The 26,647-nt window shown below is 39.7% G+C and overlaps 2 protein-coding genes across 2 annotated transcripts; one reads left to right on the top strand and one right to left on the bottom strand.

Moving 5' to 3' along the window:
• Positions 1 to 1,625: 1,625 nt before the first annotated feature.
• On the bottom strand, positions 1,626 to 10,554 carry CDNF (cerebral dopamine neurotrophic factor). Its single transcript, XM_070754684.1, has 4 exons — positions 10,455 to 10,554; positions 7,530 to 7,657; positions 5,161 to 5,302; positions 1,626 to 1,873 (listed from the first exon to the last, which is right to left on the bottom strand). Exons 1-4 carry the CDS (start codon positions 10,552 to 10,554, stop codon positions 1,695 to 1,697), a joined length of 549 nt encoding a protein of 182 aa, XP_070610785.1. The 3' UTR covers positions 1,626 to 1,694.
• Positions 10,394 to 25,756, top strand: HSPA14 (heat shock protein family A (Hsp70) member 14). Its single transcript, XM_070754961.1, has 14 exons — positions 10,394 to 10,785; positions 12,654 to 12,734; positions 12,827 to 12,909; positions 13,271 to 13,319; positions 14,364 to 14,457; positions 15,075 to 15,165; positions 17,287 to 17,391; positions 18,447 to 18,608; positions 19,948 to 20,103; positions 21,015 to 21,117; positions 22,075 to 22,290; positions 23,595 to 23,768; positions 25,040 to 25,107; positions 25,457 to 25,756. The coding sequence occupies exons 1-14, from the start codon at positions 10,729 to 10,731 to the stop codon at positions 25,533 to 25,535; spliced, it is 1,518 nt and encodes a 505-aa protein (XP_070611062.1). The 5' UTR covers positions 10,394 to 10,728; the 3' UTR covers positions 25,536 to 25,756.
• The last annotated feature ends 891 nt before the right edge of the window (positions 25,757 to 26,647 follow it).

The raw sequence follows: 26,647 nt of genomic DNA, 5'->3' as shown, positions 1-26,647 counted from the left end.
TACTTCTTCCCCCCGGATTGTCAGAGGGTTGAAAAATGAGTGTCTGCAGAGGTAATTTCTCTCGAGGACGCTGACATTTTAATATTTCTATTAGAACAGCTGAAGAATACAAAGAAGCACCCAGAAAATTTATTCAAGCTTTTCAAACAGCATTAACACATTCAAAGACATCAACCAACTCACTTTGACCCAAGTTTCTCCTTGCGATGTGTTTGCAAATGTTAAAGACTGCTCCTTCCTTTTCTTTGGCTGGAAAATCCACACGGCCGGATTGAAGAAAGAAATTCCACTTTTGAACCTGATTTCAGGGAGTTGGGAAAGTTGGATGATGTTCAGGGACAAAAGATCTGAAGAAGTTCACAATCCCTACCCTGCGTTTTGCCTGCAATGGCTGTTTCACAGCTTGGCTGCTGGCCCAGAAGGTTGGATCTTGGGTTTTCCCCCCTTTGGACAGTCAGCAGGTGAAAGGTGAAATTTTGGCCACACACACTCTATCTATCTATCTATCTATCTATCTATCTATCTATCTATCTATCTATCTATCTATCTATCTATCTATCTATCTCTATTTCTCTATCTGCCTGTCTGTCTATCATCTGTCTATCTTCTCTCTCATTTCTTTCTTTCTTTCTCTTTTTCTTTCTGCCTATTCTCATATCTGTCTGTCTGTCTGTCTGTCTGCCTGCCTGCCTACCTACCTATCTTCTATGTCCAAGAATATTTAAGGGGAGAGGTTTTGAGAGTGCTGTCAAACCCCCATTTTCTTTCATAAAGGAGCCCCACCCTTATGGAACCAGGTTGCAATGCCTTGGTCTCTTCAGCCTTGAAAGACGGCGTTTGAGGGGGGACTTGATCCAAGGGTATAAAATCCTGCATGGGATAGAAAAGGTGGATGGAGAAAAATTATCTTCTCTATCCCACAATACTAGGACGAGGGGTCCCTCCCTAAAGCTCACAGGTAAGAAAGCGAGGACAAATAAAGGGAAATATTTCTTCCCCCAGAGGGTCCTTGGTTTATGGAATTCACTTCCAGAAGAGGTTGTGACAGCTGTCAGCTTGGAGAGCTTCAAGGCAGGATGAGACAGATTCATGGATACCAAGTGTATCATAGGTGGTGATTGAAACGGGTGTCCAAGTGCCGCCTCTATGTTGGTTGAGGCAGGCAGGGTTCCCTTGAGTTCCATTTGTTGGGGGTCCAGGGAAAGGGAGGGTCTTGCCTTCTCTTTCTACTCAAGATCCCCCTGGACAATTGGGGGGCCACTGGGTGACACAGAATGCTGGACTCGATGGGCTTTGGCCTGATTCAGCAGGGCTCTTCTTAGGTTCTTAGGTTCTCTTTGCAAGACTTCGGAAGAGAAACAGCCTGTATTCTGTCTGACAAACTTGGATTAATTACTGGTCAGTTCTAGGGTTCAATTCTTGTGAGTGACTGTCGGCTGAGAAGCCAGAGTGTGGGAGTTGTTCTCTTATCAATTTGGATTTTTGCAAAAGCAGAGACTTTGTTTAATGCAGCGTTTGTGAAGCAACAGACATCTGATAAAAATAACCTTGTTTTGTGTAAAAAAACCTTTGTGTGTTTTGAGTTTACATTTTTGGGGCTGCTGTGCAAGACAAAACCCTTCAGATGGTTCCCGGTGAATGAAATCCAAACTTGACGGTGTGGAAAGCAGACATTTCGGGCGAAGTAGCGTCCCTCAAAGCTCGGGGTTAGCAGGAGGGGCAGTGTGCTTGGGGGCCACCTCCTTAATCAGGTCCTCAAAGTCTGTTTTTTCGGCACAAGCTCTGCAAGCCTCTCCCCAGCTCTCCAGGATCTTCTTCAGTTCAGCCACCTTCATCTTGGAGAGATCCACCCAAGTTAAATCCAGTTGCCTCTCTGCAAAAAGCAGGTGAGCCAAATCAGAGATCTATAGGTTACATCTATAGGTTAATCATTCAAGCCCTCAATGTAAAAGTTAAAGGAAACAGTTTTTAATCAAAGGCAAACCCACAAAATGTGCAGTGTGTTTCTGGTCCAACACCAGCGATGGGCTCCTACAGGTATGGTCAGGTACGCAGAACAGGTAGAGAAATTTTGACATTTTTTTTCCTTTTTCCCCCCTTCTGGGCTCTGGGGATGTTTTTCCTATTGCAGTAAATGAGGTTGAATGTGTATAATTTTAGAACAGTGTTTCCCAACCTTGGCAACTTGAAGATATCTGGACTTCAACTCCCAGAATTCCCCAGCCAGCGAATGCTGGCTGGGGACTTCTGGGAGTTGAAGTCCAGATATCTTCAAGTTGCCAAGGTTGGGAAACAGTGTTTTAGAAGAGCTGCATACAGTTTATATAGGAGATAATGTATATTTTTGTGTGTCTGTGTGTAATATATATATATACGCATATGGTATAAATACATAGAATTAAAGAGTGTATTTTGGTTCTTAGAAACATAGAAGACTGACGGCAGGAAACGACCTCCTGGTCCATCTAGTCTGCCCTTATACTATTTCCTGTGTTTTATCTTAGGATGGATCTCTTTTTGTAGGTGAGGTCTCCAGAACTGGACACAGTTCAGTCATAATAGATAGAGAGGGAAATTGTATCTCTTTGAGGCGTGGAGAGGCCAGGCACCCTAACTCTAACCCAAACCCTTGACGTGAGTGACATCAAGTTGGCCCCGTTTAAGCCACAGATGCCGCAGACCCTATGAGACTAGACAATCCTGGGTCTAGAAAACTTAGAACTACGACGCCTCAAACATGATCTAAGGATTGCCCACAAGACCATATGCTGTAACGTCCTGCCTGTCAAAGACTACTTCAGCTCCAACCACAACAACACAAGAGCACACAACAGATTCAAGCTTAATATTAACCGCTCCAAACTTGACTGTAAAAAATACAACTTTAGTAATCAAGTTGTCGAAGACTCCATAGTGTCATCCCCTAACCCCCAACATTTTCCCCTTAGACTATCCACGGTTGACCTCTCCAGATTCCTAAGAGGTCAGTAAGGGGCGTACATAAGTGCACCAGCGTGCTTACTGTCCGCTGTCCTATAGTCTCTCCTATATTTCATATATCTTCTCTTCTATCTCTTCTATTTCTCTTCTCTTTGATACATTCTACTTGTATATATCCTCTATTATTATTGTGTATTATTGTGAATTGGACAAAACAAACAAATAAATAAATAAAAATAAATAGCTTGCCTTCCGACCCCTGTCCTATAGTCTCTCCTATATCTCCTATATCTTCTCTTCTATCCCTATATCTTTTCTCCTATTCTCTCATTGATATATTTTATTCCTATATTTTCTCTTCTCTTCTTTCTTTGATGTATTTTACTTCGCACGTATCCTCTATAACCTTCATTGTTGCTTATTTCCTAAGATTTTTATTAATATTGCTTCTTCATTGCTTATTTGACCCCTATGACAATCATTAAGTGTTGTACCACATGATTCTTGACAAATGTATATTTTATTTTATGTACGCTGAGAGCATATGCAGCAAGACAAATTCCTTGTGTGGCCAATAAAAATTCTATTCTATTCTATTCTATTGTGTATTATTGTGTTTTGGACAAAATAAATAAATAAATAAATTTATGGGCAGAGCTCCGCATTGGTTTTGTACGTGTTATCCTTGAGCATCATGCGCAACAAAGCTTTTCGGTCCCTGCTTTGACTAGCTCCCCTCTTCCCAAACGTTTCTCCTTATGGGTCATTCCATTTCTAGGTTTGGAATGCAGGAAGCCTCAAGCGCAGATGTGGTGTGTGTCTCCGAATATGGAAATCATTAATAACGCAACTCTATGCACACAGCCTCACAAATTGTTCTCATTCTCGTTTTTCTTTTCTGAACGCAGTGGGGTTGCTCTTCTTAATGGAAAAGGCCAAGCCTCGTGGAGAACTTTCCATCAACTCACGGAGCCTCGCGTTCCCTTCTTAAAGTTCCTTTAGGTTTATATTTCTGGACTGAACGTGCGGGCAGGGAGAATATTTGGACACAGGCCTGTGTACAGATGTTTAGGATTTTCCCAATACAATAAGTAGAACCATACTCTCTCTCTTTTCTTTTTCCCTTTCTTCTCTCACTCTTTCTCTCCTTTCTCTCTTTCCATTTCTCTCTTTTTCTCCCTCTCTTTCTTCTCTCCCTTTCTTCTGTTCTCTTTCTATCTCTTTCTTTCCCTCTTTCTCTTTCATCTCTCTCTTTTTCTCTTTCTGTTTCTTCTCTCTCCCTTTCTCTTTCTCTCCCTCTTTCTCTCTTTCTGTCTCTTTCCCCCTTTCTCTCTCCCTCTTTTTTCTTTCTTTTCTGTTTCTCTTTTTCTCCCTTTCCATCTCCCTCTCTCCCTTCCTTTCCATCTCTCTCTTTACCTCTTTCTCTCTCCCACTTTTCTTTCTTTTGTTTCTCTCTTTCTCTCCCTTTCCATCTTTCTTTACCTCTTTCTCTCTCTCCCACCTCTTTTTCTCTTTCTCTTGTGTCTCTCTTTCTCTCCCTTTCTCTCTTTCCGTCTCTCTCTTTCCCTCTTTCTCCCCCTTTTTTCTTTCATGTTTCTCTCTTTCTCTCCCTTTCCATCTCCCTCTCTCCCTCTCTTTCCATCTCTCTCTTTACCTCTTTCTCTCTCCCCCTTTTCTTTCTTTCTTTCTTTTGTTTCTCTCTTTCTCTCCCTTTCCATCTCTCTTTAACTCTTACTCTCTCTCCCACCTCTCTTTTTCTCTCTTTCTCTTATGTCTCTCTCTGTCTTTCCATCTCTCTCTCTCTCTCACTGCCTCTTTCCCTGGCTCTTTCTCTTTTTCCATAACTCTCTTTCTCTCACTCCCTCTCCTTCTCAGAGCTGATTGGCTGGCCGTTCTCTAGGCTCATATCTGAAAGGGCAAAGAGTGGACAGGATGGTCTGCTGTGATAGCCGCAGGCATTGAAAAACCCACATCTTGAGTCAGAGGTCTTCAACCCTGGCCACTTTAAGACTTGTGGACTTCAACTCCCAGAGTTCTCCAGCTAGCTATGCTGGCTGGAGAACTCTAGAGTGGCCATGTTTGGAGGTTCCTGCCTTTAGTAAATCAGGATTATCCGTGCTTTCCCACAAGGAGTAAACAAGTTGTAAACCCTGTGCCAAGAGCCGAAAGGTTCTTAATCACAGGCTTTAAACCCCTTCCATTTGTCGCTTTCATCCGTACCGTGTTTGAGTTCACAAATCTGAATGTCGACTTTCTTCAGTTTCTCGCAGATTTTTGTCACAGGGACGTGTCCACTCATTGGCCGACTGACTTCGGTGAGGATCTTGGTAGCTGCGTCCTCGGTAGCCCCGAGGTAATAGCACTACGGAGAATTAACACAAAGGAGAAATGAATGGTTAGGGACCAGGGCCTTCTGTCTAGCACCGAGCCCCAGTAATCAGATGCACACCAGAAATAACAAATAAAAAGATGTAATATCTACAACAGCTTCAGTCTTTTACAAGCCTTTAAAAAGTCTGTTCAGAAAGAGAATTCAAGTCTAGCAAAGTCTTATCAGTTTATCCGAGTCTCCGGAGAGGGGCGGCATACGAATCCCAGCGACAGATTAGGTCCCACAGAGTTGGCCTTCTCCGGGTCCCGTCGACTAAACAATGCCGTCTGGCGGGAGGCAGGGGAAGAGCCTTCTCTGTGGCGGCCCCGGGCCTTTGGAATCAGGACTGTCCCCACTCTCCTTGTCTTTCGTAAATTGCTTAAGACCCACCTGTATCGCCAGGCATGGGGAAACTAATATACCGCTAGCTATTATAGTTTTATGTATGGTCTATTAGGTTGTGTGATCGTTCTTCTTTTTACAATAAGGGTTTTAAATTGTTTTCTAACATTAGATTTTTACATGGTGTATTGTTGTTGTGAGCCGCTCCGAGACCTCAGAGAGGGGCGGCATACAAATCTAATAATAATAATAATAGTAATAATAGTAATAATAATAATAATAATAATTATTATTATTATTATTATTGCAAAATTCCTGAACAGACAGAAAAGTTGAAGTCAAAAGCGAAGGGGAAAACTGAAGCTCTTTATATTGTTTTAAAACACAAAGTGAATCCAAGAACTGACACGAGATCTTTCCACAATGAATTGCATTGTTCTCTGTAACAAGGCGGGGCACCCCTCACCCTTAAATAGTGTGTGGGGTGTGACTCAATAGCCAGCAGTACTACCCATGAGCAAATCTCCTCTTAGCCAACCACTCATGTCTCCTAGATGCCCCGCGCACTCTGGCATCCAGAAAAGGCTCCTCCTCTTCTCCTGAGTCACTCAGCGAAGGAAGTGCAAAGTCATTCCTCACAGGAAGTGCTGATTCACTCATCCCAGGAAGTGCAGAAGACCCCTGTTGTCCTGACCCTGACCCTTCATCATCTTCACTGCTACAGGTGACAAGAACGCAGGACGCCTGTACTGCACCTCCACAGTCTCTGCGTCCTCAGAGTCCATGTCTACTTGTGCAGGACGTGAGCAAACCACAACACAGGGCATCCTTGTTCTCTTCCTTGAGGTTTCATAGCCGGAAGCCTTCGAACGAAATGATAGAAACAATGAAACACAGAAGATTGACGGCAGAAAAAGGCCTCCTGGTCCATCTAGTCTGCCCTTATACTATCTCCTGTATTTTATCTTACAATGGATATAGGTTTATCCCAGGCATGTTTAATAAATTCAGTTACTGTGGATTCACCAACCACGTCTGCTGGAAGTTTGTTCCAAGCATCTACTACTCTTTTCAGTAAAATAATATTTTCTCACGTTGCTTCTGATCTTTCCCCCAACTCACCTCAGATTGTGTCCCCTTGTTCTTGTGTTCACTTTCCTATTAAAAACACTTCCCTCCTGAACCTTATTTAACCCTTTAACATATTTAAATGTTTCGATCCTGTCCCCCCTTTCCCTTCTGTCCTCCAGACTATACAGATGGAGTTCATGGAGTCTTTCCTGATCAGTTTCATGCTTAAGACCTTCCACCCTTTTTGTAGCCCGTCTTTGGACCCGTTCCGTTTGATCCATCTCTTTTTGTAGGTGAGGTCTCCAGAACTGGACACAGTATTATTCCAAATGGGGTCTCACCAGCGCTCTATATAGCAGGATCACAATCTCCCTCTTCCTGCTTGTGATACTTCTAGCTATGCAGCCAAGCGTTTGACTTGCTTTCCCTATCGCCTGACCACCCTGTTCACCCATTTTGAGACTGTCAGAAATCACAACCCTTAAATCCTTCTCTTCTGAGGTTTTTGCTAACACAGAACTGCCAATACAATATCTCAAGAACTTAGAAGCTTCACCATGATAGGTCTCATTAATAGTTGGATAGGGGACAACGAAGGAGAACTAGAAAAACCGGCGGTGGAAGCTCAGACAAAAGTGCGGGTAAAATATCCACATACACTCTGGAAGAAAGAAATTGTTTTGTAGTATTGTGAAGACATCGTCACAGCAATGTGGGTGAATTTACTAGAGGTCAAAATGGATTTGAAGGACACAAAGTTTTATCTAATCTGAGCTGATGGAAAGAAGAGGAGAGAAGGTCATACCAAGCGGAGTTCTTTCCCTTTTGCCTTCGTGCAAGTCTTCATTAATTCCTCTTCTATAGAAGCCCTGGAGAAATCAGAATGTTTCCCTTTCAAAGAGCTGTAGAATCTTTCCAGAAAATCTTGACATACTGTAAAAGAAGAACAAGAAGTGAAAAAGTAGACACACACAACGCGTAAGTTAAACAAGTGGATCACCAAGACCTTCCAATGTGAAAGGTAGGATTCATTAGTATTTCATAAAATGAAAACAAATAAAATTCAAAACTCATTTTAGGTTGAAATTTCTTCCTTCTTCTCTCTCTCCCATGTCTATTTTCTTCCTTCCTTCCTTCCAACTAACTTTGTTATTATTGTTTTCCTTCTTTCCTTCCTTCCTTCCTTCCATTCCTTCCTTCCTTCCTTCCATTCCTTCCTTCCTTCCTTCCAACTAACTTTGTTATTATTGTTTTCCTTCTTTCTTTCCTTCCTTCCATTCCTTCCTTCCTTCCTTCCTTCCAACTAACTTTGTTATTATTGTTTTCCTTCCTTCCTTCCTTCCTTCCTTCCATTCCTTCCTTCCTTCCTTCCTTCCTTCCTTCCTTCCTTCCTTCCAACTAACTTTGTTATTATTGTTTTCCTTCTTTCCTTCCTTCCTTCCATTCCTTCCTTCTTTGTTTTTCTGTTATTCTGTTTTCCTTCTTTCCTTCCGTTCCTTCCTTCCTTCTCATTCTGTTACAGTATACTGTTTTCCTTCCTTCCTTGAAATTTCAGTGTCTGAATTTCAGACACAATCACATGCTTGCAGTTTTATCACGCCACTCCTGTTAAGCGTAGGCCACTCCCCCTCATTTGTTACGCGAGTTCTGCCCTGTTTTACAATCTCTCTTGCCACGGTTGTTAAGTGAATCACTGCAGCTGTTTAAGTTAGTGACACGTTCTTAAGTGAATCTGGTTTCTAAATTGAGGTTGCAGAAGGGGTGTGTGTCACGTGATCCCGGAACACTGCAACAGTCATAAATGTGGGTCAATTTCCAAGCATCTGAATGTAAATCACATTTCCGTGGGGATGCCACAACGGTCATAAGTGTGAAAAACAGTCATAAGTCACTTTTTTATCATTATTTACTTAACTCATACCACAAAGTGAGACCAAGTTTTACGTGTACGCAGTGAGATACTTGTAGATATTTACAACATTTGATGTGATAGTGGTGAACGATAGACGAATGTCTTTTATGGCGGGGTTTCTCACTTTGTATCCTGTTTTATTGCCGTACACTACTCTGAGTCCGTCTTATAAATTGAAATAAAAATAAAGAAAGAAAAATAAATTTGAATTTCCTGCCATTGGAGGCTCAAATCCAATCCTGCATTTCCAAATAATTCAATTTTTAAAAAAATATGATGTACATTTTGGAGGCATGTTTGGGGTAATTCTTGCCGTAATCAAAGCCAGCCGCTCTGTGACTTATGATAAAGAACAGGGCTTTTCCTTCACATGATCATAATTTTCGAAGCAAGGCTACATTTATCCTTAAATTTGGTAACATTACGATGGCTTTATGCCACCTACAGGAAACAGAGATGTATCCTGAAGTTTAGGATGCCACAGGGAAACTGCATTGACTTTCGTTGTCGATGACAATTTCGTTGTATTTATATTTAAATATCCCTTAATTTCTGTTGAGGATGCCTGTTAAATGTCTTTAGGGTAATTGTATTACCTAACAAAGAAATGTAAATGTGTATAAAATTTAGCAAACTAGACACTCCTTCCTTTTGTACCCAAATAAAATGAAAATATAGAAACATTGCACCATAAAATTGATGGAAAACAAAACCCCTAAAAACGAATCCACATCTTCCTCACAAATATACAAAATGAATACAAAATAATACACAGAACTAAACAAACCCACAATTCCGCACACTAGATACAAATACCTAATATTAGGTCACTTGATAGGGATAGTCAACAATATGGTTGACAAATTATGTCTTCTGTAGAACAAGTAAATATATGTACCTAGTGTGAGAAAATACTGTATTGATGATAAGCAAATAACTATCTATGTGCATATATAGAACACTACTGAAACTGAATACGTTATATATGTTGCTTGTTTATATGCTTGTTTGTCTATCTTTTCTTTCTTTGTTTGTATGTACGTTTCGTGGGGGAATATTAAATTTGCATTTTTTTAAAAAAGATAAAAATATATGCACCTTTCCTGACACTTTTGCAAAAAAAGGGCCAATCTTCCAGCTCAGGTGAGTCAGTATTCAATTAAAAAAAAAAAAAAAAAGGAATATACTGTATATGCAAAAGTCCACCTTTCCTGATACTTTTGCAAAGAAAATATACCTTTCTTCTATTCCTATATCTCTTCTTCTATTCTTTCTTTTCTTTCTATTCTTCTTCTATTCTTTCATTGATATGTTCTATTACTCTATCTTCTTTTCTATTCTTTCATAGATATATTTTACTATGAGTATCTTCTCTATAACCTTCATCATGTATTTTACTATGTGTATATATATATATATATACCCACTAAAACCCTCATTGTGTATTGGACAAAAAATAAAAATAAAATAAAAATAAATAAATAAATAAATAAATAGTGTGCCTTTCGTCCCGTCCGATTGTCTCTCCATAACTCATATCCTATATCTTTTCTTCCTTTCATATATCTTCTCTATTTTTATCTTTTATTCTATCCTTTTCTTTATATATAATACTACATGCCTATTCAATATGTATTGTGTATTGGACAAAATAAAAAAATTAAATAAATGAAACCCCCAAACAAAACTTCCAGCTCAGAAGTTGCATGCAATGCAAAGCCAGCCATGCTGGAATTCACACCGGGCAGCTAATTATAGCAGCAAGGAAGGGGAGTTCATTTTGCACGCGGGTTGCAACGCACGCACACCCTTCCTCACCTTCGCACCGAGCAGGAGGCGACGCCCCGGGGCTTAAACAGAGCGCCGCCAACAGGAAGGGCGCAAAAACGCAGCCCTGCAACAGCCCGGGACGCCCCATGCTTGCAAAACCAGCTGCTTGGGGCGAAAAGCTGTACCGGGTTGCTAAGTGGAGTGACGTCACGCGCGTCTTTTATTTTCATTGGCCTCGCGTGGCGTCTGAGAGAACGGGGAGGAGAAGAATAACGGGGCGGCGCTCGCGGTGCATTGTGGGTAAAGGCGAGGGCGGCCAAAGATGGCGGCGATCGGCATCCACCTGGGGAGCAGCTGCGCCTGCGCGGCCGTTTATAAGGCAAGGAGGGGGCTCAGGAGTTGGGGGGGTGTCGTTTTTTCCCCTAAAATAGACGAAATTGGGGGGAAAACTGTGAAGGAAAAATAGGGTCCTGGGAGCAGAGGGACCCTGAGATGCTAGGTTTCTAGGCGAGGGGGCAGAGAGAGAGGAGGGTTGGGGGTCTTCTTTGGGGGGGTGTCCAGGTATCTCCTGCATTCAAGTGAATGGAGGGGTCGTTATTTGCAAAATAAAAAGGGGAGGGCAGGATTAGAGAGGAGGGTTCGGCTGATATTTGAGGGGGGGGGTTGCAAGGGGATATGAAGTTGCATTTTGGGGCTGGGGGCTTAAATTAGACTCATGAGATCATATACAAAAGTGTTTGGGTTTTGGGGTTTTGGGGGCTGGGGGCTTGGATTAGATTTAGGATCAAATGCAAAAGTTTTTTTGGGGGGGGTTTGCAAGGAGGGATAAGGTTGCATTTTGGGGCTGGGGGCTTGAATTAGACCCAGGAGATCTCATGGAGAAGGTTGCAAATGTTTTGGGGAATATTTTGCAAGGAGGGATAAGGTTGCACTTTGGGGCTGGGGGCTTGAATTAGACCCAGGAGATCGAATGCAAATGGTTTGAGGAAGATTGCAATTATTATTATTATTACAATTTGGGGTTTTTTCTGGGGGTGGCAATTTGCACCACTTTGGTTGAATTGCTCCCATTTTTTGCAACTATTCCTTATAATATTTATAATATGATAACACCACCTCCTGGGAAACCCTGGCACAAGATTAATCAACATGGCAGATGCCGATCCACCAAGGCTGCCAGACATCGGAGGCCAAACCAACATTCATGGCAGAAGAGAAGCGAGCACTCCGCAAAGCCAGAGCTACAAATGCTGCCACAATGGTGCCCACACCTGTCTGCCCAACATGTGGCAGAACATTTTGTGCCTGCATAGGCCTCACCAGCCACTTGCGTACACATTGCGTTCATCCCACAACCCATTAGATGTCAAGGTCCTCTTCGAACATGGCGACTCATAAAGCATCCACACATACACTGTCTTTCCCTGAGAAATGGTTTTGTAATGCAAGTCAACTTTTCTTAGGGAAGAGCTGCTTATTTTTAATGAGGTTTTAATGAACCTGGAAGGTTTTTCCCCAAACCTTTGATGTGAGAGCTGCTTTCCTTTCATCCTTTAGCATCTTGGAGGCGGTTTATCTGATGAAATTAAAATTAGGCCAATATTCGGAAAAAGGATTGATTTCTGATCGGTTTTTTAAAAAAAGAACCAATAAGCCTTCCAGGGGAGAAAATAATAATCCATTTGTTACAAAACAGCCTCTGAATAGTTAACCTAAAAGCTATTTTGTTATGATTGATAAATAGCAAATGTGGGATTGAATTATCAATTGGTGTGACACTACCTTGCAGCATGAGTCTTTGGAGAGGGGCGGCATACAAATCTAATAAATTATTATTATTATTATTATTATTATTATTATTATTATTATTATTATTATCTGAACACATTGAGTTTATTTCAGATACTTGTAGGGTCTTATAAGTACTGATTGAATTGCAAAATTGACTTACTAAATTTTAATCAGGTTGGTTTGTAAGGATTTCTCTTTATTTCCAACCACCACCACCAAAGTTAAAAAAAAATATCAGTCACATAGCTTTTTGGACAGAGATCTAAATTATTGGCCTTGTACCTTTTAAAAAAAATAAAACCTGGATCTACCACTGATCTTTCCTTGATAAGTTTACAAAACATAAGGACCTTGATAAAAGCCGCCCAGAGTCCAAATGGTGTTGGATGGCATATCAATTTTACTAATAAATAATAAATAAATGAAAGTCTGAGTAAGTATGTTGGTGTATTGTAGGATGGCCGAGCAGATGTTGTGGCTAATGATGCTGGAGACCGAGTAACTCCTGCTGTTGTTGCCTTTTCTGAGAAGGAAGAGGTAAATTTCCTTTTTTTGTTAAAACTCTTCAAACCAAAGTTATGTAACTTTTCCTCCCCTCTAAACAAATCCCTCTTAAATCCTTTTCTTAGATTGTTGGTCTAGCAGCGAAGCAAAACCGGGTGAGAAATCTCTCAAATACTGTAGTGAAAGTGAAACAGATTCTTGGAAGAAGGTATGAATTATGCCATAAAATACCCTCTTACTTCATTGTGTCTACTCCATTAATGTGTATCTGAATAAATTCTTACCTTTTAAAATGTAATTATTGACTGGTCTGTTTTGGCTGTGTTTGTAAACTCTAGTCTCAGCGCTGTTGTTTAGAAAGTAACCAAAATTAATTTAGTTTGTTCATCTGTTTGTTTTCTTGCCCATTATTTAAAGATGTACAGAAATTATACTGTTTAAACCAGGAATGGAAGTTGAATTCATAAAATGTGACTCCCATACAATGAAAAACAAATAATGTACTATATTTTTGCTTGTTTAAGTTTTAATATTTTTAAGGGACCTTCCAATTTTGCTTGTTTCCTCAGCTCTGGAGACCCACAAGCAGAAAAATACATTACAGAAAGTAAATGTTCAGTAAGTGAGGGCATATTTTGCCTTTTTTTTTCCTTGTGGGGAAAATGTATGAATTTGTGACCCAAAGGAGTCTTTATTTCCCCCCAAAGGCAACTGTCCTTGGTTTTTTTCCTTGAAGATGTTTCACTTCTCATCCAAGATGCTTCTCCAGTTCTTCAGAACAAGGATATACCATAGCAATATTTTCCCTTTTCGTGCATTCAGTCTGTTCCAGGGGAAAAAAACCCCACTCAGAGTAAGGGCTAGTGAATTAGCAAATCAAAAGAACAAAATTAAACAAAACAAACCTGATTTCTTAAATTCAGAAGTTTGATAGAATGGGGATAATTTTAAGCTTCCCTAAAATGCAGATGTCAAATAACAGTTGACAGGGACCTTGAAGGTCTTCTAGTCCAGCCCTCTGCCCAGGCAGGAACTCAGATTGTTATCCAATCTTTTTTTTAAAAAACCTTCCTGTTTCGGCACATCTACCACTTCTGCAGACAAACGGTTACACGGATTAATTGCTCCAACAATCAGGAAATGTTATATTTAGCGATTGCTGAACAGCATTATTTTATCAACGAGATGCTTATGGTTAAAAAAAAATGCACTGAGATTAAAGTTAGGGTTATAGAAGAATGCCTAATTTTTTGTTTTGCGGGAATAATAGTAATATTTGTAGATTATTTTGCATGCGTGCTGTGGTCCAGCTATTCAACTATCACCTGAACTTTAGTTCCCTCAATTCCTAGCCATGTAGCCGATAGCATTCGGAGGTGCTGGTTTGGAAAGGCCCCTGTAAAATGAATTCTTAATTTCCTTCTAATATAAACTTAATTGGCATTGTGGGTGGATCAGAAATACTGTGAATGCAAAACATGGATGGTGCTCATTGAAAATTATTATTATTGTTGTTGTTATTATTAATATTATTATTTATTAGACTTATATGCTGCCCTTCTCCGAGAACTCGGAGCGGCTCACAAAATTTTCTCATTCTCAAAAATCTTTTCTCAATAGTTCAACTAACCTGAGGCATACCTGGTGTTGATTTGTCCATAGGTCACTGAAAAGAACGGAAAACTGGCTTATGAAATAGAGGGCAAATTCGTTTCTCCAGAAGATGTTGCAAAGTTAATCTTCAGGAAAATGAAAGGTACAGTATTCAAGCTGGGGGGCAAAAACCCTAAATTCTGGGAATAGAATAGAATAGAATAGAATTCTTTATTGGCCAAGTGTGATTGGACACACAAGGGATTTGCCTTTGGTGCAGATGCTCTCAGCGTACATAAAAGAAAAGAGACATTAGTCAAGAATCAGGAGGTAAAAAACACTTAATGATGGTCATAGGGATCAAATAAGCAATGAAGAAACAATCAATATTAATAAAAACCTTAAGATACAAGCAACAAGTGACAGTCATATAGTCCTAAGTGGGGGGGAAAGGATGATAGGAATGATGAGAAAAAAACAAGTAGAAATAGAAGTGCAGACTTAGTAAAAAGTTTGACAGTGTTGAGGGAATGATTTGTTTAGTGGAGTGAGGGCGTTCGGGAAAAAACTGATTTGCCAAGAATCATGAGGTGCAACACTTAATGATGGTCATAGGGGTCAAAAGCAATGAGGAAACAATATTAATAAAAATCTTAAGGATACAAGCAAAACGTTACAGCCATAAATTGAAAGAGGTGGGTGATAGGAATGATGAGAAAAATCTAGTAGTAATAGTGCAGAACTAGTTTCTACTGACGATGTCATTCTATGTTTCCCTAGAAACGGCTCAATTCGCATTGGGTTCAGATGTGAATGACACCGTGATTACTGTGCCTTTTGATTTTGGAGAAAAGCAGAAAAAAGTCCTTGGGTGAGTTAATGCTAATTGAGGTCAGATCCTATGTGGACATATGAGCATTTTTTATAAGCTGCCCTAAGTTTATGGAGAAGGGTGCCATGGAAATTCAAACAAATAGATAAATACTAAACTTTGTCTTGCTCGTCTTTCGTCCACTTTATTGAAGTATTTATATTAAAAACAAAACATAAAAACATTGAAAACATACAATATGACATACAAAAAAAAAAAGAAAAAAGAGAAGAAAGAGTTCATCAATTAATCAGTTTGTATATATCCATTAAACACAACAGATAATTAGTTATTTCAACAGCTAATACGAACGGTGATATAAAAAAAAATAATTCCAGTTATTTAATTAATTTACATATTTGTTACGCTTTCAACCGCCTGCGATCAATCAGAAGTACAATAGCACATTTCATATACAGTGTTCCCTCGATTTTTGCGGGTTCGAACTTTGCGAATAGCCTACACCACGGTTTTTCAAAAAATATTAATTAAAAAATGCTTTGCGGTTTTTTTCCTATACCACGGTTTTTCCCACACGATGACGTCATATCTCATCGCCAAACTAATAATTTTTGCAAATAAATAACAAAAAAAATAATTATTGTTAATAAATAATTATGTTTATAAATATCAGGATCATTAAGTGTCTTATTCAATGGTGAGTACCAGTAATAATGGTGAGTAAATGGTTGTTAAGGGAATGGGAAATGGTAATTTAGGGGTTTAAAGGGTAGGCTTGTGATATTGTCCATAGCCAAAAATGGTGTATTTACTTCCGCATCTCTACTTCGCGGAAATTCAACTTTCGCGTGCGGTCTCGGAACGCATCCCCCGTGGAAATTGAGGGAACACTGTATATCAAATTATAGTTTCATCAGCATATCTGTTTCGTCCTCATCTTTGGGAAGAGAAAAGTCACAAATAAACAGTGGAAGATCATCTTGAATTTTTTCCCTGGGAAAAACAGGCCAAACTAGAAGAGGTTTTAGCTGTCTTATCAGTCGGTACAAGCTACCTTATCCCTGTTTTTCTCTAGGATATGTTTTTTTCCTAAGAAAGACACTCAACGCAAAAACTGTTTTTAAATGTATGCTGGGCTACCAATTTCCAATAACTGAAACTGCATTAAAACACCAATTCAGATTTTCATCTATTGCTAAAATGATGACCACTCCATATTTGGCGTTGAAATACTGCTGCTATCCTAGCGATTATCGCATTACTGAAATGCAAATACATATTGAAAGTAGGTGCAAATTGTGCTGAATTTGACGCAGAAGTGAATATAAACACAATCCCCACCTTCTTTTTCTGTTGCAAGTTAATGTAGTTTAACGAAATAAAATATTCTGTTAATTGCACATTATTGCAGCATGGCTGAACTTACATCTAGAATGGTTCAAAAGTAATTTTCCAACCTTGGTAACTTGAATCTCTGGGAACTCTTAAACCCCCAAATGTCTTTGTCATGGCTGAGTTGTAAAGTTTTATCATTTTTAAATGATTATTATTATTATTAAATGTACAGGACCTCTTCACTCACCCAGTAGTTCTGAAGATGGCATTTATGTATCTAGAAGTTGACAAGAAAGGGAATCACTGGTTTAGATTGACCTAGGATAATATACAAGGATAATACAGTGTTCCCTCGATTTTCGCGGGAGATGCGTTCCCAGACCACCTGCGAAAGTTGAATTTCCGCAAAGTAGAGATGCAGAAGTAAATACACTATTTTTGGCTATGAACAGTACCACCAGCCTTCCCTTAACACTTTACAATTTCCCATTCCCTTAGCAACCATTTAGATTATTATCACCATGTTTATTTATTAAAGTTTATTTAAAAAAATATTTATTAAAGGCGGACAAAAGTTTGGTGATGACATATGACGTCATCGGGTGGAAAAAAACATGGTATAGGGAAAAAACCCACAAAGTATTTTTAAATTAATATTTTTGAAAAACTGGTATAGACTTTTCGTGAAGTTCGAACCCGTGAAAATCGAGGGAACACTGTATACATAATATAATATAATGTATGGTGGGAAAAGGGTCTATTATGTAGACCCTAACTGTTAGGATTCTATTGATAGACTGATTTCCAAGGTCATGTCTGTTACAGAGAAGCTGCCAAAGGCGCTGGGCTTCATGTTCTTCGACTAATTCACGAACCATCGGCTGCTCTACTTGCGTATGGAATTGGACAAGATTCCCCCAATGGGAAAAGGTGATTAAGGGTTTCTGATTAGCTGGGATTTGTGCTAATGTTGACACTGATGTAAGTCTCTTTAAAAGAATAACCTCTCCACCCCCCTGTATTTATCATATTTTTCGGAATATAAGACGCACCCTTTTCCTCCCTAAAAGAGGCTGAAAGTTCAGGAATAAGATACTCTGAATGTAGCTTTTTTTCTAAGCTTTTCCCCCCCAGCCCTTACTAGCTGCTAACGATCTTCTAAGCTTTTACCTTGCAGGTTCTTTCATTGTTACTCTCTGCTAAGAATGTTTTCCAAGCCCTAAGTCTTTGCAAGGTTTTTTTCATTGCTTTATTTGCTCCAAAAGTTTCTTTCCAGCCCTAGCCAGGTGCTAACAATGTCCCCAGCTCTTACTGGCTTGCAAGCTCTTTCATTGTTACTCTCTGCAAAGAATGTTTTCCAAGCCCTCAGTCTTTGCAGGGGGTTTTTCATTGCTCTACTTGCTCCAAAAGTTTCTTTCCAGCCCTAGCCAGGTGCTAACAATGTCCCCAGCTCTTACAAGCTCTTTCACTGTTACTCTTTGCAAAGAATGTTCTCCAAGCCCTAAGTCTTTGCAGGGTATTTTCCATTGCTCTACTTGCTCCGAATGTTTCTTTCCAGGTGCTAACGATGTTCCCAGCTCTTATTGGCTTGCAAGCTCTTTCATTGTCACTCACTCTGAGTAAAGTTTTTTTAAAGCCCTAACCAGGGGATAAAATAATGTGCTGAAGCTGACCAGACTAAGGACGCTGGCCAGATGAATGCCTGGTAAGCAGATTCCTCTCCAAAAACTAAGGTGCATTTTATACTCTGAAAAATACGATATTTCAACCTAGTCTGTTGCAAATGAATGAAATAAAAGCCGCCTTGGCAATTAGCCAGAAATGGGCACCCTTCAGCCTGTGTTTTATAATTGCAATTTGTAAGTGTTATAACATAATCGTGGAAGAACTTTTCGGCTCAGTTGTTGTAAGTCGAGGCCTCTCAGCTGTTAACACTTTCGAGATTTAAAATAATGATTTTTTCCTTTACGTTTTGCCAACGGAAGCAACGTGCTGGTGTATAAACTGGGAGGCGCCTCGCTTTCGATCACGGTCATAGAAGTCAACAGCGGGCTCTACCGCGTGCTTTCCACCACCACCGATGACGGCATAGGTGGGACCTGTTTCACAGAAGCCCTCGCGCAACACCTGGCTTCGGAATTCCAGAGGTAAACGCTCCGAGATCTAGAACAATGTTGGTTGTCATTCATTGTCAGCTAAAAATAAGTTTAATGGTCTCAGTAACATAAAAATGAAAGTTCTTTTGAAAAAGACTTTTGAAAAAGCCTGTCGTTTGTGTTGTGCGTCTCCCTGAGAATCCTAGAGGTATTTTATAGCTTTACTAACTACCTCTATTAAACTGTTTAAGGAGCACAGTAAGATATAATTTGAATTTTTTCAATCCTTTATTATTTGGCTTTCTTTGTATGTCTTGAGGAATCTACACAAATATATACACTCAAATAACATCCTAGATGTGAATGAATGAAATATTCTCATTGAATATTTCATTTGCACAACTATTCCAATTGCACAACAACAGGTGAAATTGACTGTCGATCATTGTTGCTTCCTAAGTGGACAGATTGATTTCACAGAAGTTGGATTGACTTGGAGTTATATTGTGTTGTTTAAGTGTTGCCTTTATTTCTTTTGAGCAGTGTATTTATTTAGCTTTTAATATCAGAATCCTATTTGATTTAGTATTTATACAGAACATTAGGGAATGATCTGAACAAAATATTTATTTGTTTGTTTGTTTGTTTATTGGATTTGTATGCTGCCCCTCTCCGTAGACTCGGGGCGGCTAACAACAACAGTACAAAACGTCATGTAAATCCAATACTAAAACTAATACTAAAACAATTTAAAAACCCTTATTTATAAAACCAAACATACATACAAAAAAACATACCATGCATAAATTGTAAAGGCCTAGGGGGAGGGAACATGTCAATTCCCCCATGCCTGACGGCAGAGGTGGGTTTTAAGGAGCTTACAAAAGGCGAGGAGGGTGGGGGCAATTCTAATCTCTGGGGGAAGTTGGTTCCAGAGGGTCGGGGCCACCACAGAGAAGGCTCTTCCCCTGGGGCCCGCCAAACAACATTGTTTAGTTGACGGCACCCGGAGAAGGCCCACTCTTGGGACCTAACCGGTCGCTGGGATTCGTGCGGCAGAAGGCGGTCTCGTAGATACCCTGGTCCGGTGCCATGAAGGGCTTTATAGGTCATAGCCAACACTTTGAATTGTGACCGGAAATTGATCGGCAACCAATGCAGACTGCGGAGTGTTGGTGTGACATGGGCATTTTTGGGAAAGCCCATGATTGCTCTCGCAGCTGCATTCTGCACGACCTTTTATTTGATATTTTATTTGATTATTGTTTTGCCTTTCTGGACTACGTACCTCTCTCAAATATCCAGGATAAATAGTGGCTCACTTAATTGTATGTTTTGTTATGATTAACAACGGAATTATTATTTTTATTATTGTTTTATATAAAACCAGATGTTATAAAAACGACGTGAGAGGAAACCCCCGGGCTATGATGAAGTTAATGAACAGTGCTGAAATGGCGAAACACTCCTTGTCGACATTGGGAACTGCAAATTGTTTTGTTGACTCTCTCTACGACGGGATGGATTTTGACTGCAATGTTTCCAGGTAAGCCGCGATCAGGAATCAGGACTGCCCCCCCCACCCTCCTTGTCTTTCATAAATTGCTTAAGACCCACCTGTATCGCCAGGCATGGGGAAACTAATATAATAATAATAATAGTAATAATAATAATAATAATAATAATAATAATAATTATTATTATTAGCATTTATTGTATTTGTATGCCACCCCTCTAGCTATTATAGTTTTATGTATGGTCTGTTAGGTTGTGTGATTGTTCTTCTTTTTATAATAAGGGTTTTAAATTGTTTTCTAACATTAGACTTGTACATGATGTATTGTTGTTGTGAGCCGCTCCGAGTCCTTGGAGAGGGGTGGCATACAAATCTAATTAATAATATAATAATAATAATAATAATTATTATTATTATTATTATTATTTCTAGACTGCTGAACCTCAAAAGAATGTTTAGCAGTTAAGATAAAATAAATAATATGCATGTCTTGGGCCCCAAAGGTGACAAGTTATATCTGAACAGTTTTATTGTCGTTTTCCTACAGACAGAATCTTTCCAGACTAAGTGTTCTGCCTAACTAGATCAGTGTTTCCCAACCTTGGCAACTCGAAGGTATCTGGACTTCAACTCCCAGAATTCCCCAGCCAGCACTTGCTGGCTGGGGAATTCTGGGAGTTGAAGTCCAAATATCTTCGAGTTGCCAAGGTTGGGAAACACTGGACTAGATACACTCTCTGAATTGCTAGAGAAGAGCCATTTCCTCTCTCTTCCTGCCCACCAGACACCCCAGACTTCGCTGCCTCTTTCTTCCCTCCTGGGAAAGAGCACCCTCCCCCCTCCTGGGAATCCAGTCTACATTCCACCCCAGCGTGAAAAGAAAGCATGCGAGGTCGGCAAACTAATATAATTTTTTAAAAAATTTCTTACTATGCAAACAGGGCCAGATTTGAACTTATCTGTTCTGCGCTTTTTGTGAAGTGCATTGAAGCCATCAAAAAATTGTTGGAACAAGCAGGACTTGGGACGGATGATATTAGCAAGGTAAGGGTGTCCTTTTATTCATCCCCCCTCCCCCCCTGGCCAGCAACACTGGTTATAAGCAAAGGCCCAGAACAATCAATCAAGGATTTAGCTGGATCAGTGCTTGGTTAATGAAAATACCTAATTAAATACCAGCTGTTATGTATTACTTTCTGCCACAGAATTGCTGTGGCTCGGTTTCAGCTGGAGATAATAGAATAACAGAGTTGGAAGGGACCTTGGAGGTCTTCTAGTCCAACCCCCTGCTTAGGCAGGAAACCCTACACTACTTTAGACAAAGATGTTATCCAACATAAAACTTCCAGTGTTGGAACATTCACAACTTCTGGAGGCAACATCTGTTCCACTGGTTATTTGTTCTGACTGTCAGGAAATTCCTCCTTAGTTCTAAGTTGCTTCTCTCCTTGTTTAGTTTCCACCCATTGCTTCTTGTCCTGCCCTGAGGTGCTTTGGAGAAGAGCTTGACTCCCTCTTCTTTGTGGCAACCCCTGAGATACTGGAAGGCTGCCATCCTGTCTCCGCTGGCCCTTCTTTTCATTAAACTAGACATAATGAATTCCTGCAACCGTTCTTCATATGTTTTAGCCAAAGCGTACGACGTGTACAACAAATCTAATTGATTAAAAACTACAAGCTAAAATCTCAGTATGTTAAAATCAGATTTTGGAACACTGCTATCATATTTCCCTTAGTCTTTCTTTTCATTAAAGTAGCCATGCCCAGTTCCTGCAACTGTTCTTCATATGTTTTAGCCTCCAGTCTCCTAATCCTCTTTGTGGCTCTTCTCTGCGCTCTTTCTAGAGTCTCAACATCCTTTTTGCATCGTGGCAACCAAAACTGAATGCAAATATTCCAAGTGTGGCCTTATACCAAGGCCTTATAAAGTGGTATTAACCCTTCATGTGGTTCTTCCCACTTAACGTTTGTGTCCTTAACATTCGCTTGACCCTCTTCTAGGTGGTTCTGTGTGGCGGATCAGCCCGTATTCCAAAACTACAACAAATGATCCGAGAACTTTTCCCTAACGTTGACCTGCTCAACTCCATCCCTCCCGATGAGGTCATCCCCATCGGAGCGGCCATGGAAGCTGGAATCCTTCTCGGAAGGGAGCAGGTTTTTTCGGACGATGACATGCTCTCCGTTGAATGTTCCGCCAAGGACATATTGGTCAAGGTAAGGTGGACCAAACTTATATATACATGCACATACTGTATATACACATATATACACATACGTACACATAAATAAATATATACATATTGTTAGTTACATATTTTTGCTGATAACTGAAAATGAAGGCAGCCTAGTATAGATCTATTTAGACCTTGTTATGGTCTCATCAGCCAGACATACCCTTATTGGGATTTGAACCTATAGCCTGCTGCATGCAAGGCAGGCTATTAACCTCTGTGCTACAGGCTCACTTCCAAATCAGCTTTTACCAGGGAAGAGCCAATGGTTGATTTTCTGTCAAAAGCACCCTGGTGTTCCCAAATGTGGGAGGAAGCAACTTTTATTATTATTATTATTATTATTATTATTATTATTATTATTATTATTATTATTACTACTACTACTACTACTATTATTTATTAAATTTGTATGCCGCCCCTCTCTGCAGACTTTTCTTTTCTTTTACTTCTTGGCCCCATGCAGGGGCCATTGCAAGGCAGATATATATATATATATGTGCTGAATTTGAAAATTAAGGGAGACTAGGATAGATCTATTTCGGCCTTATTTTGGCCTCATCAGCTAGCCACAGCCACTGGGACTTGAACCTGCAACATTTGCCTTGTAAGGCAGAGAATTATCCTCTAGGCTACAGTATCCAATCCCTTCAGCTCTGCACCAGGGAAGGGTTACATATTTTTGTGTCGAATCATATATATATTTATAGTCAACAACTATAATTTTGCATGGTAACATATTTTTGCTAATAAGTGAAAAGGAAGGGAGCCTGGTATAGATCTATTTCGAGCTTGTTATGGTCTCATCAGACAGGCATACCCTTACTTGAATTTGCACCTGTAGTGTGCTGCATATACATATATTTTACCTCCTTTTTAATAACCAAACAACTAAAATTCAACATGGTTACATATTTTTGCTGGTAAGTGAAGGAAGGAAGCCTGTTATAGATTTATTTCGAGCTTGTTATGGTCTTGTCACCTAGACATACCCTTACTAGGATTTGCACCTGTAACGTGCTGCGTACACACAAGATTTTGTCTCCTTTTAAATACCTAAATAAAATTTAGCAAATGAGTCTTCTTCAGTTCTTGACAACCTCACGGATGCAGGAGTTGCCAGAAACACGGAATTCGGCCGCTGTTGCCTTCTAGAATCTTTTTTTAATTTTATTTTTTTTACTGTTCAATGATTTCTCCCACAGTTCATTAAAAGATTCGTCCGGGTCTGTTGGAGACAATTCACCCCAAACGAGTAAAACTTTTTGCCCTCCCAATTTTTTCCAGGCGTTGGATCAGTCGGGCACTGACAAATTCCTGGTGGTGTTTCCGTCGGGGACTCCTTTGCCGGCTCGAAGGCAACACACCCTGGAGGCCCCGGGAGAAATCTCTTCCGTCTGTCTGGAATTGTACGAGTCTTTGGAAAAAGGTCCCGTAAAAGAAAACAACCGATTTGCACAGGTAGAGAAAGAAAAGCGTGCTAATTTTTACAGCGCAATTGTATAACTGCTCAAAAGGAAATATAGAAGTCCCACGGGATTGGGAGGAGGCATATAAGTCAAATAAATTACATTAAAATCATGCTAAGTTCCTTCATATTAATTTACATTTCAGCATTGCTATTGGGTTTAATTGCAGGGATTTAGGTTTTTTTTTAAGGATTGCAATCTTGTAATATGTATATTTTATTTTATGTACGCTGAGAGCATATGCACCAAGACAAATTCCTTGTGTGTCCAATCACACTTGGCCAATAAAAATTCTATTCTATATCACAGGGAGAAGGCAGAAGTTAAATGAAGGCTATTTTTCCAATTTGGGGGGAACAGATTTCTATTGTGAAATACATCTTTTTTGGGGTGGGCAGGGGGAAAATAGCCTGATTTAGGTTTTTTTTTTAGGAATTTACAGGTTTCCTTAATGGCTTGCTATGTATCCTATATGTTTCTGATAAGATTTGACACTTTAACTTCTCAAGTTCTATAAAAAAAGTGGAGTAATAAAGAAATCAAAGGAACAAAAGTTAAAAATGAGGAATATAAACTGCAACTTATGCTGACGATATAGTATTTTTTGAAATAGAATCGGGACAGGAATTAGTCAAAGAAATTGAAGCCTATAGAGAACTTGCAGGATTAAAAATCAACAAACAAAAAACAAAATTATTAACCCAAAATATGACAATAAGGCAAAAAAGAAGAATGGGAAAATACACTAAATTTACAAATGGCTAAAAAAATTATTTTTGTGTGTGCGATAATTACAAATAAATGCTTATCCATTAAGAAAGATAATTACGATAAATTAATTTATCGAATGGAACAGGTTTTGGAAACTTTATTTTGGGGGTGGCTAGCTGTAATAAAGATGAGCCTATTATCAAAATTCTTATATCTATTTCAAGTAGCTCCCATCCAATTAGAACCTAAATTTTTCAATGAGATGGAGAGAAATATATCTAAATGTATATGACAAAATGAAAACCCCAGGATCAAAATGACAAATTTTAAAAAGTGGAATTTTCCCACATGGGATGCTGAAGTTCCTTTTACTGTTGGATCTTAAATCTTTGTGAAAAGAATTGATGCGTTTTATCATTTAGTCCCAAGTGGAGGATTAAAACAAACCTCCTCCTTAGAATATTTCCCTAACAGTGATTTTGAAACGTTGCGATAACTGAATTATATATTTGTGATTGCTTCTTTTTTCTTTTTAATTAAAAAAAATACCAGATTGTACTCCAGGATTTAGACGTGAAAGAAGGTCTCCATCATATATTAACTATCCTTACGATGAAGAGGTACGGAAAATGAAAATATTAATCCTTTGGCTCATAACCATGAATGAACTTGTCAATATGATGGTTTTCTTATTTATTTATCTTTTAAAAATTAAAAATAGTCTTTATTGAAAGTAAGAAAGACGGAAGGCTGAGTCCACCTGGGGCTGGTGGTGGGATTTGAACTGCTGAACTACAGGTAGCAGTCAACTGGAGTAGCCCGCAGTGCTGCACTCTAACCACTCCGCCACCCGGGCTCTTTATTTCTGGGAGTTGAAGCCCACAGGCCTTGGAGTGGACAATGTCTGGACATCTGTGATGTAAACGTTTAGGAATAAGAGGATAAAAATGTTACTTTTTCTTTACTCAGGGACGGATCGTTACACGTAACTTGCACAGATGAAGAGACGGGAAAATCCGAAGCCATCACGGTGGAAGTGGCTTCGTAGGCGCAATTTTCTCAGCTATAGTCAATATTTTCATGCCCGGCATTTCAATCTTCAGAGGCAACTGGTCATAGCTGGGTGTCTTCAGGATGAACTGTCAAACGTTTAAGGGAGACGTTACTCCACGCCTACAAGGCTTTGTTTGGGTTTGTGACCCACACACATTGGATAATCTATTCTGTTAACTTGTGAATAATAAATCCTGTTTTTTTATAATCGTAAAACGGTGAAGTCTTTTTGACAGGAGGCCTTCGTTGGCACCCGAAAACAGTTAACTAGAAATTACATCCAGAGTGACCAGAGGATGGGCTGAACTGATACCCCCTGTTGTGGGCACGGCCCCTGACCCCACAAACCCTTCCAACTCTCAGTCTTCAAACAAGCAAACTCTTTATTTTCTCTTTGGCCATTCAAACACACACGGAATATATATTCTTTACGACGCAATTAGCCTTTCATTCTGAGTGACTGGGAGATAACGGCTATAAATCTCTACGTAAATAAACATTCTTACCAGCCCAAGAACGAGGTATGCTGCGAATTGCTTCCGACTCATTGGGAACAGTCTCTCATGATTATCTACAGCTTTCATTTCACGGAGTTAATGAAAACACACGCCATACTTTGTCAATCAGTTGTCAGTACACAGCCTTTGTTTTCCGGTTTCTCCTGGAAGTGACGTTTCAATGCACAGAGCTACAAAATCACAGATTAATCCCTCTTTCCTCTAACTTCTTCCCTTCTTTTGCTTATTCTCCCATATTTTGGATCTAACCAACTCTATCTGACAGGGAACCACTTTCCATAGCAACATTGTTTTACATGGTTGTTATGGTTGTGAGCCGCTCTGAGTCTTCGGAGAGGGGCGGCATACAAATTATTTATTTATTATTATTATTATTAACTTCACCCCCCTGAGGCCCTTCTAAATCATTGCGCACCTCACTCCCATCTCCCCTACCATCTGATAACCTCCCTAACCCAGGATAAACTAAGGCACTCGGCTCTTTTGTCTTCAGAATCCGACATTTCCTGAGGCTGACAAGGATCACTCACAACACCCTCTACTCTTTGTTAATGGGTGTTTTTTGCATGATTAAGCCCTTGGTACAGTA

This window comes from Erythrolamprus reginae, chromosome 6 (genome assembly GCF_031021105.1).
Source record: "Erythrolamprus reginae isolate rEryReg1 chromosome 6, rEryReg1.hap1, whole genome shotgun sequence".
Classification (NCBI taxonomy): domain Eukaryota; kingdom Metazoa; phylum Chordata; class Lepidosauria; order Squamata; family Dipsadidae; genus Erythrolamprus; species Erythrolamprus reginae.
This window is presented reverse-complemented; position numbering and strand designations above follow the sequence as displayed.

Coding starts and splice junctions, on each gene's coding strand:
- CDNF (XM_070754684.1), bottom strand. CDS start 10,554: ATGGGGCGTCCCGGGCTGTTGCAGGGCTGCGTTTTTGCGCCCTTCCTG. Junction 7,658..10,454: donor GCCTCCTGCTCGGTGCGAAG/GTGAGGAAGGGT, acceptor CTTCTTTTACAG/TATGTCAAGATTTTCTGGAA. Junction 1,874..5,160: donor GATTTGTGAACTCAAACACG/GTACGGATGAAA, acceptor TGCTTTTTGCAG/AGAGGCAACTGGATTTAACT.
- HSPA14 (XM_070754961.1), top strand. CDS start 10,729: ATGGCGGCGATCGGCATCCACCTGGGGAGCAGCTGCGCCTGCGCGGCC. Junction 12,735..12,826: donor CCTTTTCTGAGAAGGAAGAG/GTAAATTTCCTT, acceptor TCCTTTTCTTAG/ATTGTTGGTCTAGCAGCGAA. Junction 15,166..17,286: donor AAGCAGAAAAAAGTCCTTGG/GTGAGTTAATGC, acceptor TGTCTGTTACAG/AGAAGCTGCCAAAGGCGCTG.